The sequence below is a fragment of the Miscanthus floridulus genome, chromosome 4, assembly GCF_019320115.1.
Source record: "Miscanthus floridulus cultivar M001 chromosome 4, ASM1932011v1, whole genome shotgun sequence".
Classification (NCBI taxonomy): Eukaryota; Viridiplantae; Streptophyta; class Magnoliopsida; order Poales; family Poaceae; genus Miscanthus; species Miscanthus floridulus.
The window spans coordinates 81,481,839-81,497,313 of NC_089583.1; the positions used below are offsets into that span (position 1 = coordinate 81,481,839).

Consider the following 15,475-nt stretch of genomic DNA (forward strand, 5'->3'; position numbering starts at 1 on the left):
GTTGGTCACGTGCAAGACAATGATAACGACCTGAGTCATATGCAAGGCAATAATGACACCTGACTCGAGCTTATCTCTTTATAAGGCCAAACTACGCTATGACTTCAACATGTGCAGTGGCGGAGATGGTCGATCCACACGGAGCACAGATTGGTGAAGGTGGGAGCGATCTCTTGGGCCAAACTTGATTGTGGACAACACAATTTCAACACCATTTTATTGTGGATCCGGTGGGACTAATTTAATGTTGCATGTGTTGGTTTGTTTTTATAACTTGAATTAAATTAGAGAAATTTGATTTACAACAAAACAAAAAAAATCTACAGTTTGTAATAAAATACAAAGGGAGCATATTCTTTTTTTGCAAAATCTAGAGCTTCATTAACTCACATCTGTTGACTTCAGTCTTCACTCTTCATTGTGCCTTCCACTTAGCAAGGCCGCATGGGAGAAGTTAGGAGGACTAGTGCTAGCATGACACGAGCCAATTTTCGTCCTGTTCGTTTGGGCTGGTTTGGCTGATAAGCTAGGGTTGAAAGTATTGTTGGCTAGTTTGATATAAGAGAAAAATACTATTCGATGATTGATACACTATGACTTATAAGCCAAATACGACCAAACGAACATGGTGTTTGTTATTTTGAGCTCACGTGTTTCTTCCCCCCTTGTCGTGCATGGCCGCCAATGAGCGGCGCCACGAGGAGGCGGCCCAAGCTCTCAGAGCTATCTGTTGCCTTCACCACCTCATCTCACCTCCCAGTCCTAGGCCACCGCCGCCGTGCCCTTCGCGTTCTCACGGTTTCGTGGACCCGCAGTCAGGCATTCCACACAACGTGCTGAACCCCACCGGTCGGTGAGCGAATCCGTGGGCCCGGTATTTGCCACAAAAACAAACTGCGGGAGCTTTAAGGGCCTTTTTGGCACGGCTTATGCCGGCTTCGGCTTCATCTATTTTGCGCAAATCGAGACACTGTAGCGTGAAGCCATTTTATAAGCCAAGATTAAAATAAACTAGAAATCGAAAAAAAATCAGTTTTTCTAGTTTCACCGGCTTTGGCTTCACCGATGAAGCCGGATGAGCCGTCCCTAAGGCTATCCGCACCCGGGACCTGGGAACGGACCTCGCCTGCAAATATGGCGGTGGAGGAGCTGCACCGCGCGCCGCTATGGGGTACACCAAATCTCCATTCGCTACAGGAGACCAGGACAGGCAGAGGTTCCACACCGCGCCGGTATCCGCTTTCGGGGCGGGCCCCACGCCTATATCCGCAGCAGCGACGGGCTGCGGCATGATTTGGGGGGCCGTATACAGGCCTTCCGGCGGCAGCTGCCCGTTCCTAACCTGTAAAAGAAGTGCTGACGGTGGGCCATGCTGCTTTGCCGGTTGGCTCGGCGTAGGCGCGGTGCGGTCAGCCTAACGGCCTAACTCTCGAAAAGCCGCGAGCCTTCGTTCGTCCCCGTCGACGTCGCGTTTGCCCCTTTTTTTTTCCCATTCCTCGATCCCCTCCGCGTCTTCCTCCACCACACCACCGCTACCGGCTTCCCTCGTCGCCGCCCGCGTTCCCACTCCCAAGGCTTGTCCCCGTGGCGTCTCGCCACAGCCGCCGCTGATGCAACTCGCCTCCCGCCCCCCTCCTCCGTCGCATCTCCCTCGCCGGGGCGCCGCGCCCGCCCCCCCCACCCCGTTCCTCCTCGTCCTCCGGAGGCGCCAGCGGAGGCGGCGCCACCACCACCGCCCGTACCGCCTCGCCGTCCCCCGCGCCTCTCTCTCGGACCTCCTCGCCAGCCTCCCCTCGTCCCTCGCGCTCGTAGGCCCCGCCGCGGTCGCGGCCTACTTGTCCTCCTGGTCCTCCTCCTCGTCCCAGACCAGCCTCCCGCCGCCGTCCCAGGAACCCGAGGACTACGACGTGTGCGGGGATGTCGCGGGCGAGTGGGTTCTCTTCACCAGCCCGACGCCATTCAACCGCTGCGTGCTGCTGCGTTGCCCGTCCGTGTCCTTCGAGGACGGCGGCGTCAACGAGCGCCTGCTCACCGAGGAGCGGCACTACGTGAACCTGAGCAGGGGCTGCGTCCCCGTGGTGCGCGGCGGGGACGGTGCCTGCGATATGTCGTACCAGAGGATTTGCATCGCCCTGGAGGACGGTGGGGTGATCGCACTCGATTGGCCTGATAATTTGGACTTGGACAAAGAGCATGGGCTGGATTCCACGGTGCTTATAGTGCCTGGCACGCACGAGGGGAGCATGGAGAGCAGCATCAAGGTGTTCGTGTTGGATGCGCTGAAGAATGGATACTTTCCTATTGTAATGAACCCCAGAGGGTGCGGCGGCTCCCCAGTCACTACCCCAAGGTGAAAGTCTTCTACTCATTTGGGATGCTTATTTGTTGCCCACTTAATTTGAGGGCGTTAAGAGTAAATTTTATCTATCACAAGGAGCTCCTTACTTACCAGAACTAGAAACTTGCAGTCACTTTTAGGTGCTCACTGCTTGTTGTATAGGAATTCACTTTAACATCTCAATATGTGTTCATTGCTTGATTTGCATTACCTAAATTGTGATTGTTCGCCCTCAATGCCAGGCGTTACTAATATATATGTTCAGTTTAAAACTTTAAACTAACTATGCCACATATATGCTATTATAACTTCTGTCCATTATGAAGACGTCTTAAATAAAGTTCAGACGAAATATTGCTTGTTCAACCGTGATTGCTTTAATGCAACAAAAAAAGTAATTGGAAAAGTCCACTGTACAGATTGATGCCAATGGAGTACCATGAGTCCATGACTAGTTCAGATAATGTCATCAACCACAAGTGTTAGCTTATTGTTATTCTACTGACCCATTACTAATCATTTTGCATGTTTCTGACACTGAAAATTCTTACAACATGGGAACACCATGGATCCATTATTGTCAGTCATGCACTCCAAAACTGTTGCATTAATGCACCCATCATATTATTTACTCCGTTCCAAATTATAGGTCAATTTAGCTTTTTCTTAAGTCAAACTTTTCTAATTTTGACAAAATTTTAGAAAATATATTAACATCTACAAGTTCAGATAAATGCAATACCAACTACCAAACATATTTCATGGAGGATGAAACAAGCTTGATGTTGTAGATGTTGATGCATCTTTCTATAAACTTGGTCAAAGATAAGTTTGACTTAGGAAAAAACTAAAGTGACCTCTAATTTGGAACCTATGTAGTACTTCGTTGCATTTGTGTACCTTTTGATGTTTGTACATAAGTTTTGAGGTGTGGCAGTGATGGATATCTGTTCGAAATTGTAGGGCTTCTAAACTACCTGCTTATGTAGGTTATTTACAGCAGCTGACAGTGATGATATCTGCACAGCAGTACAGTTTATAAACAGCAAGAGACCTTGGACAACACTAATGGGTGTTGGATGGGGCTATGGGGCAAATATGCTTACAAAGTACCTCGTGGAAGTTGGAGAGTCTACTCCTCTTACTGCTGCTGTTTGTATTGACAACCCTTTTGATCTAGAAGAAGCAACGAGATCATTTCCTCATCATATAGCTCTTGATGAAAAGCTCACAACTGGCTTGGTTGATATTCTGCGTGCTAATAAGGTTTGATCCCCACTGCTCTCCAAGAAAAAATGTAACCCCTCTGCTATGTATGTCATGTGTTCATATGCTGACAATGTCACATGTCGGCATGTGCATATATCAGTCCACAGAACTAGCAATAGGTCATTGTAGGAAGTAGCTGTACTAGTGTGGTAGTGCCTCACTGAAGCTTAGGATCTGTATAAGTTGAGCTACTCTACCAACCAGTTGCTCTTGTGATCTCTATAATTCATGGCATTGTCACAAGTATTTTTAGCCTTTTCCCTGTAAGTGCAGTACCAAACAACTGATGATGTATTCTTTCAGGAACTCTTTCAAGGTAAAGCTAAAAATTTCAATGTTCAAAAGGCTTTGTCAGCCAGTTGTTTGAGGGACTTCGATGGAGCTATATCCATGGTTTCACATGGGTTCGATACTCTTCATGATTTCTATGCTGAAATTAGCACAAGGCTGTCAGTTGCCCATGTGAAAATACCTCTACTTTTTATACAGGTATAGTTTTCAACAATATAAGCAATACTAGAGCTTAGCTAACTTGTTATTTGCATATTGTAGTAATTCCATTGTCTGGATATCAAAAGTTAATGAGCGTTAACGTCATTCTGAAATTTATTGCATGCATTGTGAACAGCATCTTTCTATTATCTAATTTGAATATATGCTGTACTGCAGAGTGATGATGGGACTGTGCCGCTTCTTGCAGTGCCCCGCAGTTCAATATCAGAAAATCCTTTCACAAGCCTTCTCCTTTGTTCTGGTGTACACTCCACTATCTTCACGTTTCAGAGATACGCTGTGTTATGGTGCCAGAATCTTGCCTTAGAGGTAAAATATTTTTCTATTTATTTTCTCTAGGACCCTGCTGGAAGCATTCTTATACCACTTCAAGCATTAGACATGTATATTTTCATTTTCTTAACAAGATTTCTTCACAGAAACACCAGTAACTGATTTGTAGAAGTATTCCTTCTAAAAATAGATGATTTGTTCAAGAACCAGTAGCATACAGAAGATTGATGTACACCTACGACCTCATTTTTTTTTTGCTCTGTTAGATGTTATAGCATGCATGACCACTGGAAACAAAAATACTCAACATTGTCACTTGCAGTGTCCCATGGATTTAATATTTTATCGATCTCGCATGTATGTGCTTCTTCCATTATGTGTATTTTAAGCTAGTGTACTAAATTCAAAATTATTACTTGTTATTTGCATTTATTATATGCAGTGGTTATCAGCGGTCGAGTTTGCTCTTCTAAAGGGTCGGCATCCACTTATCAAAGATGTGGACATCACAATTAACCCGTCCAAAGGTCTAGCATTTGTTGAACCTCAAGTGAATGAGAGGAAACCTCGAAAAGGAAATAGTTTTCGTCAGCATTCTGAACTTATTTTGTATAATAATGTTCCTCATGGAATAAATGGACTGCTAGTTGATTCTGCAAAAAAGTACTCTGATGCTCAAAACAAAGAAGATGGGCAGCTGGAAAATAATGGTGACATTGGAACTGTAGACAAAGATCTGGAAGAAGAGTTAGAAGAGAGTTCTGAAGATGTTGAGAAAGGTCAGGTACTACAATCAGCAAGTCTCGTGATGAATATGCTAGATGCTACAATGCCTGGTACTCTCAATGATGATCAGAAGAAGAAGGTATGCAGGCATATTAAATTGGCAAAATTGGTTCTACAGCACCAAAGGTCCTGACTTAAGCAAACTAGCAGCGAATGGTTTCGGCACACTTCAATAGTACCAAAGTTCAAACGTTAATTTCTTTTAGCACTTTGTCAACCACTAGTACCGTTTTCACAATTTTTCTTTTTTTAATTCACAATGAGCAGTACCAGAATGTCCACGATCCTTTTCTGCTACTGCTATTTTTCCTATTTCTCATTCTGCTCATGTCTGCTGACAGACAATGAGACAAAGGTGACTGAGCAGCTCTTCCGTGCCAGGCCCATGCCTCCTGTAGGTCACCAAGCAGCTTGCTTTCTCTTTCACGGGATCCCTGGTGGCCTTCTGCTGGGGTGGCACTGCCTGCCCAGGCGCCCAGCAGGTAGTGTGGCCTGCAGAGGAAGTTGCACCGCCTCCCTTGCCCTCCTTCCCTCCCTGTCATCCAGCAGGCCCTGTGGTCCACAGGCAGGTGTCTGATTGGTTGGTCGGTGACGATGGCTACAAGGTCTCGCAGTATGTGTACTGTTCAGTTGTGTGTACTGTTCAATTGGGCATGGGACTGAGGCGTCGGTAACAAGCAATGCCTTGTTAGGACTAGCCTTGTGGGTATTTTCGACTTTTCGTCATGGATTACCGCAGTGGATGGAAAAAGTTAGGTGTGCTAGAAATCTGAACATTGGAAACTTTAGGTGTGCTGAAGTCAGGAACTTTGGGTACTATAGAACATGTATATCAAGCTGCTTACAAGTTACTTTTTTGTTTCTTGTTATAAGGTTCTGGTAGCTGTGGAGCAAGGGGAGACTCTTGCGAAAGCTCTAGAAGAAGCTGTTCCTGAAGATGTGCGAGGAAAACTTACAGCTTCTGTAACTGAAATTTTAAATTCCAAACGAGAGACTCTCAGTTTAGATGCATTGAATCGACTTGGCTGGAACAATGTAAGATCAACCACCACCAAGGCATTGGCCCAGGAAAAGCTCAAAGATTCTGGTCATGAAAGTGGGCTTAAGGATGCTAAGATGGCTGATCAGAACAGGATTTCTGCAACAGCTTCTGAGGGGGATTGGAAAGACATTAATATGAAAAATGATGATAAACCTGGAGAAAGCATCGAATCATCAGAAGGAAAGCCTTCTCAAACTTCTGAACCTGTTGGAACTGCGACAGAAATTGGAAGTGAACAACCTTATAAATCAGATAAAGCTAACTATGGAACCAATGATAATAGTGAAGGGCAGCATATAACCCAACAGGACAATGGAACAACTCCAATGCAAGTTTCTGATGATCAGTCAGTGGCCAACTCTAATGGGGCTTCTAAAGAAGGGGAGCAATCAGCAGATGCTACAACAGACCAGAATCTACAATCTAACGCAACAGAAAAGGAAGGTGACACAATTCACACAGGTGAAGATAAGGCTGCTCATAATGTGAATGATCAAAGCACGCAAGTCTCTAAAGCAGAAGGATCGAAACCTTCGCCCATTACTGTGACCCAGGCATTAGATGCATTAACTGGGTTTGATGACTCGACTCAAATGGCTGTCAATAGTGTATTTGGAGTTCTTGAAAATATGATTGATCAGTTTCAGAAACAACAGGATTCTGAGAATGCTGAAAATTCTGATGGAAATGATGATGGCACTTCTGTGGATGAGACAGAATCTCATGTAAAGGAGAATACAGAGAAAGCGTCAAGTGGAGAAGAAATAAACCAATCATCTAAACAACCAGAAGGTAGCAGTCCTGGAAAAAGTGATGCAATCATGTCCAAAGATGATTGTGCTTTTGGTGAGGGAAATCCCAATTTAAGCATTGTTTCATCTGGTAGGGAAAAAATGAGATATTACCAAGGAAACAAAGTTGGTGATCGTGTGGATGCTGATGGTATCAAGCAGGTCAATGGCTTGCCTGACTATTTATTAGATATAGCTGTCAACTCTTACTTGAAGGCGCAGTATGCAATGTACCTTCATGAATTTCTTTACACACAATTGCAACTCAAAATACAGGAGTCTAATTCGGCAACTGATCTTTTTCTTGATCCACAAGAGGGTAAATGGAAAATTGCAGACCAGATGTACAATGCGCAAAATGACATTTCTGAATCCTCACAAGATTCATCTAAGATGGACAAAGCTGTTCAGCCACCCTACTTTATACCAAGAAAAATTCCAGACTTTACATACAAGTCAAATAAATGGAATAATACAGTAGCAACCAGGTCAATACCTGGTAATGATTTGAGAGAGGCACTTACATGCTTTGTTAGGGATGAACTATCAAGTGCCCTTAAAATGGAAGTTGGGCGCAAAATAGGGATAACAGATACTAAGCAACTTGAAAGAAGTCTTGCAAATGATGTAGAACAGATTGCTGCAGAAGTTTCTAAAACTGTTGTCCTTGACTGTGAGTTTTATTCAGTGACACGTGGGCAAAGAAGTCCAACAACTGTCAAGTTTGGTTCAATACATGGAACAAATGTTGTTGAAGCTGTATCAACTGCAGTTCAGAAATCTCAGCATCTGAGGAACATTCTTCCTGTCGGTGTCATAGTTGGTGTAACTTTGGCATGTTTGAGAAATTGCTTCCATTTTGGTGTGTCTAAGCATGGTGACCATACGAAAGCGACTATGAAGTCAGATATTTTGGGTGAGGAAGTTATTGTTCAGGATAGCAGCAAAGAGAATGTTCAGGATAGTGGAAAAGCAAATACAAACGACAATAATATTGAAAAAACCAGTGGGGACAACCAGCAGATGACAAAGTCACAGGGTCAAGATATGATAGTGGGGGCTGTGACGGCTGCCCTAGGTGCTTCTGCTTTGGTAGCACATAATCAAGTAAGTAAACTAATATCCCAAGTTCATTTTCTGTCTATGATTTCCTTTGTACCTGTTACTCTATAGTCTATATAATATTGCTAGAGAAATTTTACTATGCTTGGGAATTATAATAGCCGCCCGTTGATCCTGATCTAAGGGTTAATAGATGAGAGGTACCTAGTAGAAGGAACTTAAGTTGTGGACCGGTACTTAAATTTTGTGGCCCGGAACTAAATAGGAAAAATAGGGAAAGGCTAGAGTGATCATTTCAGATTCATATCTATTCACACGTAGAGTAACAATAAAGACATAAGCAAGGTCAGGAGCTCTGAAACCATGCAAACGCAAAGGGTAATCCTACATGACTCAATTCTGATGAATAGCAAACAGCAAATAGCGTGAGGCACAAAGAACAAGAGGAGGTGCAAGCGGCCGGCGACAGGCCGTGGGCTGAAAGTGGGAGCGGTGGCAGTTTGGCGACGGGGAGGAGTGCTGGGGGGATGTCTGTAGCGGATGAGTGCTCCGGCGCCTTCGTCTGTTTTGTGCATCCACGCGGATTAAGCGCACTTACTATAATACCCTTAGTTACAATTAATTAGTGTGTTTTAAGATCAACGGCTGACAAAATATATGTCATGAGGAACCACCGGCTCCTGCCAAGCACCGTAACACATCTCAATATCTCATATGCTATATTTGTTTCCCAAATTCCTCTCGTCATGTTTAAGGTTAGCTGGATGAGATTAATAAAACATGTTTCATGATTTGCTTTTCAGTATTTGATTCCTTTAGCACACAAAACACGGATGATGGTCTCAACCTATTTTTTTCTTGTCAAACTGAAAGTTTAGTGAAGTTTCAAGTAGTGGTTCTCATTCTTATAAGACATACATAGCTCTTTTCCTTGATATACTGCATTAGAGGAGTGATACATTTTTTATTAAGCAAATTTTACTATAGAACAAACGTGATATTGGCGACGTCACATCCAGCCATTTGCCATAGGACATGATAGAGGAATGCCAAAGGGCTTAGATTACTTGATGATTAGATTACAGGAGTATTACATATATATAGAGAGGCTAAGCTATAGAGTTAAGAGGGGGGGAAGTCCCAGGCAACATGCCGGCAACATACCACACAGTCCATGCGCGACCATGTCGGGTCGGCGAAGCGGGAATCGTCACTGAGGACATGGTCCTTCAGAGCGAATCGGCCGAGGGTGAGAAGGATGTAGCCGCGCCACTTGGAGTAGTTGGAAGACTGCAGATCAAGAACGATGGGGATCAAATTTTTGATGTTCTGGACAGTAGCAGCCTGGCTGTGCAGATGAGCAATGGCCGCAGCTTCGGAGCGGTCGTCGTCGCCGTCCACGGTGTTGTCATCCCGGAGGGGTTCCGGGCGAAGACGCTCACGAAGAGCAGCGGCCTGCTGTTCCAGGATGTCAGCCTGCGCGCGCTCTTGGTCAAGAGCAGCAGCGGCGGCACGAACGCGTTCCTGGGCAGCGGCGGCTGATTTGAGAAGATCAGGCTCCTCCTGGAGTTGCTGACTGCGCTCGGAGTTGGTGAGGTGCAAGGAGGCGGCCTCCTCTTCCAGCGACTTGGCGGCGGCGAGGGCTTCGTCGCGATGGACGCTGCCGGGGCACCGGAGGTTGAGCCGCCGGAGGCCATGGGCGCTGCAGCCGTCAAGGTGGGGCGCGGCAGCCGAAGCAGAGAGAGGTGGGCGGAAGCAGAGGGGTGGGCTGGAGGTGGAGAGGCCCAAGACGTGATTAGTCTGATACCATGATAGAGGAATGCCAAAGGGCTTAGATTACTTGATTAGATTACAGGAGTATTACATATATATAGAGAGAGGCTAAGCTAGAGAGTTAAGAGGGGGGAAGTCCCAGGCAACACGCCGGGAGTCCCTAGGCAGCACACTGAGTAGAAACCCAAGAGGCAGCCGATATACAATAAATGATAGAGGGAATAAATACTCTAACAGGACACCAGAGCGATTATTTTATTCATTTCTCAGGTTTCAGGAGAGAGAAAGTTTGGAAATGTCCTTTTTGCCCTCAGGGTCCACATGTCAGTTCTTCATCCTCTCCTGATCCTGGGCCAACCCCTATTCATGGAGGGCCATGTGGTCACGGCAAATCCGCCACCTGCGTGTCGCGGACCTTGCCCTTGCCACCATCATCAACACCCATCAGCCCCTGGTATTCCATTGCCCGCACCACCTGTTGCACTCCCTCATCCGATGCATCCTGTACCATCAGCCCACCTTCATGGCCGCTGCCTCCGTCTACTCCCGGTTTCTCGTGCTCCCCGCGGCGTGGTAGCATGGCTCCCGATGCTGTCCTCTCGCTTACCCTGTACTGGCTCCGCCAGATCGGGTGGGTATCCCCGTGCAAGGCATCCTACCTCGATGACCTTGACTGCAACTATGCCTCTAGGATCATCTCTGCGGCTGCCATTGTCAACATGGACGACCACTCCGTTGCCACCATGCTCACCAATGTCAAAGGCATCGGCACCTGGAGCATCCACATGTTCATGATCTTCTCCCTTGCACACCATTATGTGCTCCCATCCTTTGACCTCGATGTATGCAAGGGCTTGGTTAAGTAGTGCGAGTAGTGGTGCCCACAAAGACATGCCTCGCCTGTCATAGATGGATAAGTTGTGCGAATAGTGGTGCCCCCTACTACTCGGTCGGTGCTTGGTACATGTGGCAGCAGCACAACATTGAGCTGGAGGGTGAGGAGAGGTGAGCAAATGGGGGTGCAGGTGCTTGTGGTGGTCCTCAATTTAGTCGGGGGTTTGGGATGGGAGGGGGGTGGGTGTGGCTGAAACGGATAGTTGGAATGGCGGTGGCGTGGGAGGGGACAAGTCAAGCTGCAGTGGCATGTGAAAAGAGGGAAAAAGAGGGTTACCTTCACAATGCTGGGAGGAAGAGGATGAATACAAGGGCAAAAAGGTCATATCCCCCACCTCTCTCTCCACAGACCTGAAATGAACAAAATAATCGTTGTGGTGTCCTACGCAAGTGACTACGATTTGATAATGGTACCGGGCAAATTTCAGCATTTGTGGTGGGAACTAGCCAATACCACGTTTGTTTGGTATTCCATACAAAATTTGCCTTTATTTCTTCTTATCAGGCCATTCTTTCATAAAACATTCAACTTTCATATTTCAGAAAAATAAGGATGAAAATTGTGAGGATTTTGTTGAGATCGAAAGTGCCAAACATGAGGAAACTGCACAGGAAAAGAGCCAGAACAGTTTGATGAGCAGTTTTGCTGAGAAAGCCATGTCTGTTGCAGGGCCGGTAGTTCCCACAAAGGGTGATGGTGAGGTTGATCATGAAAGGTCTGTTAATGTTACTATTGTTTTGTTCCTTTGTCACTACTCCTTTTCTTTTTTCGTTTTTCCTGTGAATATATTTATTATGTTTTGACTTTCTGCAAGCAGGCTTGTTGCAGTTCTAGCTGAACTCGGACAAAAGGGTGGAATTTTGAGGTTCGTTGGAAAAATTGCTCTACTCTGGGGCGGAATTCGTGGTGCTATGAGCTTAACTGATAGGCTTATATCATTCTTACGTATCAGCGAACAGCCCTTATTTCAGAGGTTAGTCTTATGTTCTTATGCGCAAGAGAACAGCAATTGAATAGAAAACAAGAACTTAATTGGTATGTCTTCATCAGATGGTTTATGTTAGTAATTCATGAAATTTCTCATATATTTTGATTTACTGTGTTTATTTTTTATACTTTTGATTATTTGTGTTCTATTTGTGTTGAGTTCAGGTTTGAGATGTTTATGTGTGAAGGTGATGGGCTGATGGCCCATAATCAGTGTTTTTGGGTGTTCCCCTTGGGAAGTCTGACTGGGATGACTGATGTTTTGAACCCTATTCCTCCTTTTAATAGATGGAGAGATTCAATCCTCATCTCTTTCAAATAGATGTAGTTACATTTCATTTGTTCTCATTAAAAAAGAATTATTGTATTTACTTTTTTTCTATTTTAATTTTTATTGTCTCTTTATTTTCTTGAAAAATAGTATTTCTACCAAAAGCATATCGACTCTTTTTGTTGCTTCAGTTTCATTTTTCCTGTCCATCAGTGGCATAACTAGAGATGACCGACTACAGACCGTGCTGTTCCTCTTTAACATCTAGCAACTTAACCAAGCCAAAATTATAAAGATGCTTCAGTAGTCCTCTCAAAATGCCAGATGTGGTGCCCCTACTCTTGTGTTTCAGATACTAGCTTGAATTTTGATTTGATTTTTTCGGTTTTTTTCTGTAGTAGCTCCAAGATGTTGTCGTTCTTTTTTCTTCATTTTTAGCGAGTACTGAGAGAGACTACCCTTTCTTTTTGGGTCAGTGAAAAGCTGGCACATTTTTGAACCCCCATAGTTTCTTTTCTAAAGAAAGTGGCTTCAGGACCATTACTTTCACTGTTCTGGATAAGCAGTTAGGGCCTTACATCTTTTTAAGCTATATGAAGCATTTGGGACGGTATCACTCAGTGGTTCATTATTGAGTGGTACTGTAGTAGTTGTTGTTGTTACTTGAGCCATGGTTCATGTGTACAAGTTTGGCCCTTCCATGGATTAGTCAGTTGAAATTTCACCATTGTAGACATGTTATACCTTCTGTTGTTTGCTTTCTGTTCTTAGGCTGTCCTTAAAATGTTCCTTCTTTGCATTATAGGATTATGGGCTTTTCTTTAATGGTTCTCATCCTATGGTCCCCTGTTGTGATTCCTCTACTGCCAACACTTGTTCAAAGTTGGACAATAAGTGCTTCAACTGGGATTATTGGTTATGCTTGCATTGTTGGATTGTATGTTTCTATAATGATACTTGTCATGCTGTGGGGCAAAAGGATACGTGGCTATGAGGATCCAGTTGAGCAATACGGGATGAATATTTGGTCTGCGTCTAGGGTATAAACTTATAATCTCAAAAGAACCTTACTTGGTATTTCTCAGAGAACTGAAGAGTGCTGGTTTATGTATATAGTATGTAATAATTAATGTTTTATTGCAGCTGTGGGAATTTTTTCAAGGTTTGGCTGGAGGTGTAACAGTTGTAGGGTTGGTGCACTCAATAGGCATTCTACTCGGTTTTGCAACTTTTCGGACAGGGTTCTCTTCATCTTTAGCTAGACCCCTTGATCTTATCAAGTCTTCTAGTAATGTGTTTTTGCTAGCTCTTCGAGGGCTTGCCACAGCAACTAGCATTGCTGTTGTGGAAGAAATGGTTTTCAGATCATGGCTTCCAGAGGAAATTGCTGTTGATCTTGGTTACTACAATGCCATTATGATATCTGGACTTGTGTTTTCTCTAATTCATCGGTACGTCAATTCTTGCCCACCATCACCTGTTTTCTCAGCGTTTTTAGGGTTTGTTTGGCTGCACTTCAATCCACCTCAATACATGTGGATTGGGGTGGATAAGGATTAGAGTGCAGCCAAGCAAAGCCTTATTGATATGTACATGTAATGGCAAGGTAACCATCACTAGACTTGGGAGATATATTTATTGCAGTGGGGATCCAAAAAGGGGGATGTTGGGTGCGGTGAACTTTATTTTTTCTGTGCATACCTCATGGTACTATAAAACCAAGCATGATATGTCACATCAATGAACTAACTAGTTGCCCTTTTTCAAAAGCTTCGAAAGATATGAAATATTCAGTTTGTGATGCCTATATACGATTTTATCCATGTTTTTTTTTTGTATTCAAGCATGTTTCACTTTTGCAAACCATTTGCAAAATAGTGACATCGATACAATTGGATGGCAGGTCACTACCCTCGGTACCAGGTTTCTTGCTACTTTCTCTGGTGCTTTTTGGGCTTAAGCAGAGGACAAAAGGAAAGCTTGCTGCACCCATTGGCCTGCGTTCTGGAATCATGACTGCCAGTTATTTAATACAAAGCAGTGGTGTTTTAACACCGAAACCCGAAACTCCGTTTTGGATGATTGGCACTTACCATCTGCATCCTTTTGATGGTGTTATCGGCTTAAGTATCTGCTCCTTGCTTGCTATCTTTTTCTTCCCTCAAAAGCCTGTTCAGAAGGATACATCTGTGTGATGAGGGTCAGTCAGGTCAGAAGAGTAAAACACTAATGCTGGAGTGAGCTTCTGGAAGGGCGGGCCTGGTGCAAGCGGTAGAGTCTTACCGCCTGTGACCGGAAGGTCCCGGGTTCGAGTCGCAGTCTCCTCGCATTGCACATGCTAGGGTAAGGTTTGCCACTAACACCCTTCCCCAAACCCGCACAGAGCAGGAGCTCTCTGCACTGGGTACGCCTGGAGTGAGCTTCCAACAAGGATGAATCACCATGCACATATTCGCGTGATGAAGAGTTTTTCCTATGTACCATGTTAAAATGCTACTGAATATTCTGATGCACTGCAACTTGCTGGCTGCAAAGAGTCTGTCCTCGGTTAGCTCCTTGCTCATCAGACTGAGGGGTCTGCTGAATGGAATGGCTTTTGGATCTGTAACTGGAGTATCCAGGCCATTTATGCTTGGCAAGTGTGTATACTACTCTATGCTGGATTATCCAAATGGGAATGGTTTCTTCCCTATCCCTACGCTGTAAGGTCTGTTCTTCAGACACAGTTGAAGTTTCATTTTTGCCATCCTATAAATTTCTAACTGCTTTCACTGTTACAATGAATGCAGGTGGGGGACTTGGGGAGAACAAAATGACCTAAGTTGTTGGATATGCCTATGGAGAGGAGCTAGTAGATGATAAGAGTTTGCACCTGACTTTGGTCTATGATTTCTTCATACTGATTGACTTCGACCACATACCGTGCTTTTGTTCATGAGTCTTTGAACACAAGCACACCCAAATTTTGAGGTAGCAAATTTTGCCAACATATACTGTGTATATAAAGTAGTTCCAGTACAAGGACAGTGCTAGCTGATCAGGTGATGTCTCGTCCCTCCCCCGGTTCTATCATTGTTACTGTATATAGCTGTAATTTTAGTCCAATTGTATGACTGTACAGCCGAATTTACTGAGGTTTACAAGGAAAATCGCCAGGCATTAAACCTGCAATGCTTTTGGCTAGGTTCTCATTCTGAAAGTCATGTCTTCCGTGTCAGCATAATCCTGTATAACCTCTTTTCGTACTTCATAATGCGCATCTTAGATCTATTCGTCTGGGCAACTGTAAATTCTGTAATATTGGCAAGAAATATGAATGAGGAGATGTCGCTTCCAGTTAACGTGGGAATTTCAATAAAACTTTACATGAACTGTACAGCTAATTCCTTCAAGTTTTTGCTGGAATTATACAAAGTAATAATTGCTTGGTTTGGATTTGAGAGCTGCTCTTCAAAGTCTCAGTGACATCGATTTT

General features: G+C 44.4%; 1 protein-coding gene and 1 pseudogene across 5 annotated transcripts; both read left to right on the forward strand.

The window, feature by feature from the left end:
- Window positions 1-1,476: 1,476 nt before the first annotated feature.
- On the forward strand, window positions 1,477-15,285 carry LOC136549877 (uncharacterized). 5 transcript variants are annotated; one of them, XM_066541300.1, is made up of 12 exons: window positions 1,477-2,350; window positions 3,328-3,604; window positions 3,911-4,096; window positions 4,277-4,429; window positions 4,836-5,258; window positions 6,053-8,119; window positions 11,285-11,457; window positions 11,560-11,715; window positions 12,806-13,040; window positions 13,144-13,451; window positions 13,904-14,707; window positions 14,790-15,285. In XM_066541300.1, exons 1-11 carry the CDS (start codon window positions 1,611-1,613, stop codon window positions 14,193-14,195), a joined length of 5,010 nt encoding a protein of 1,669 aa, XP_066397397.1. In that variant the 5' UTR covers window positions 1,477-1,610; the 3' UTR covers window positions 14,196-14,707; window positions 14,790-15,285. The 5 variants fall into 5 exon arrangements, with proteins under 5 accessions (XP_066397397.1, XP_066397398.1, XP_066397399.1 ...); XM_066541301.1 differs by having other exon boundaries at window positions 13,904-14,702; XM_066541304.1 differs by having other exon boundaries at window positions 2,211-2,350; window positions 3,369-3,604.
- Window positions 9,874-10,856, forward strand: LOC136550657 (alkylbase DNA glycosidase-like protein mag2; annotated as a pseudogene).
- Window positions 15,286-15,475: the final 190 nt, after the last annotated feature.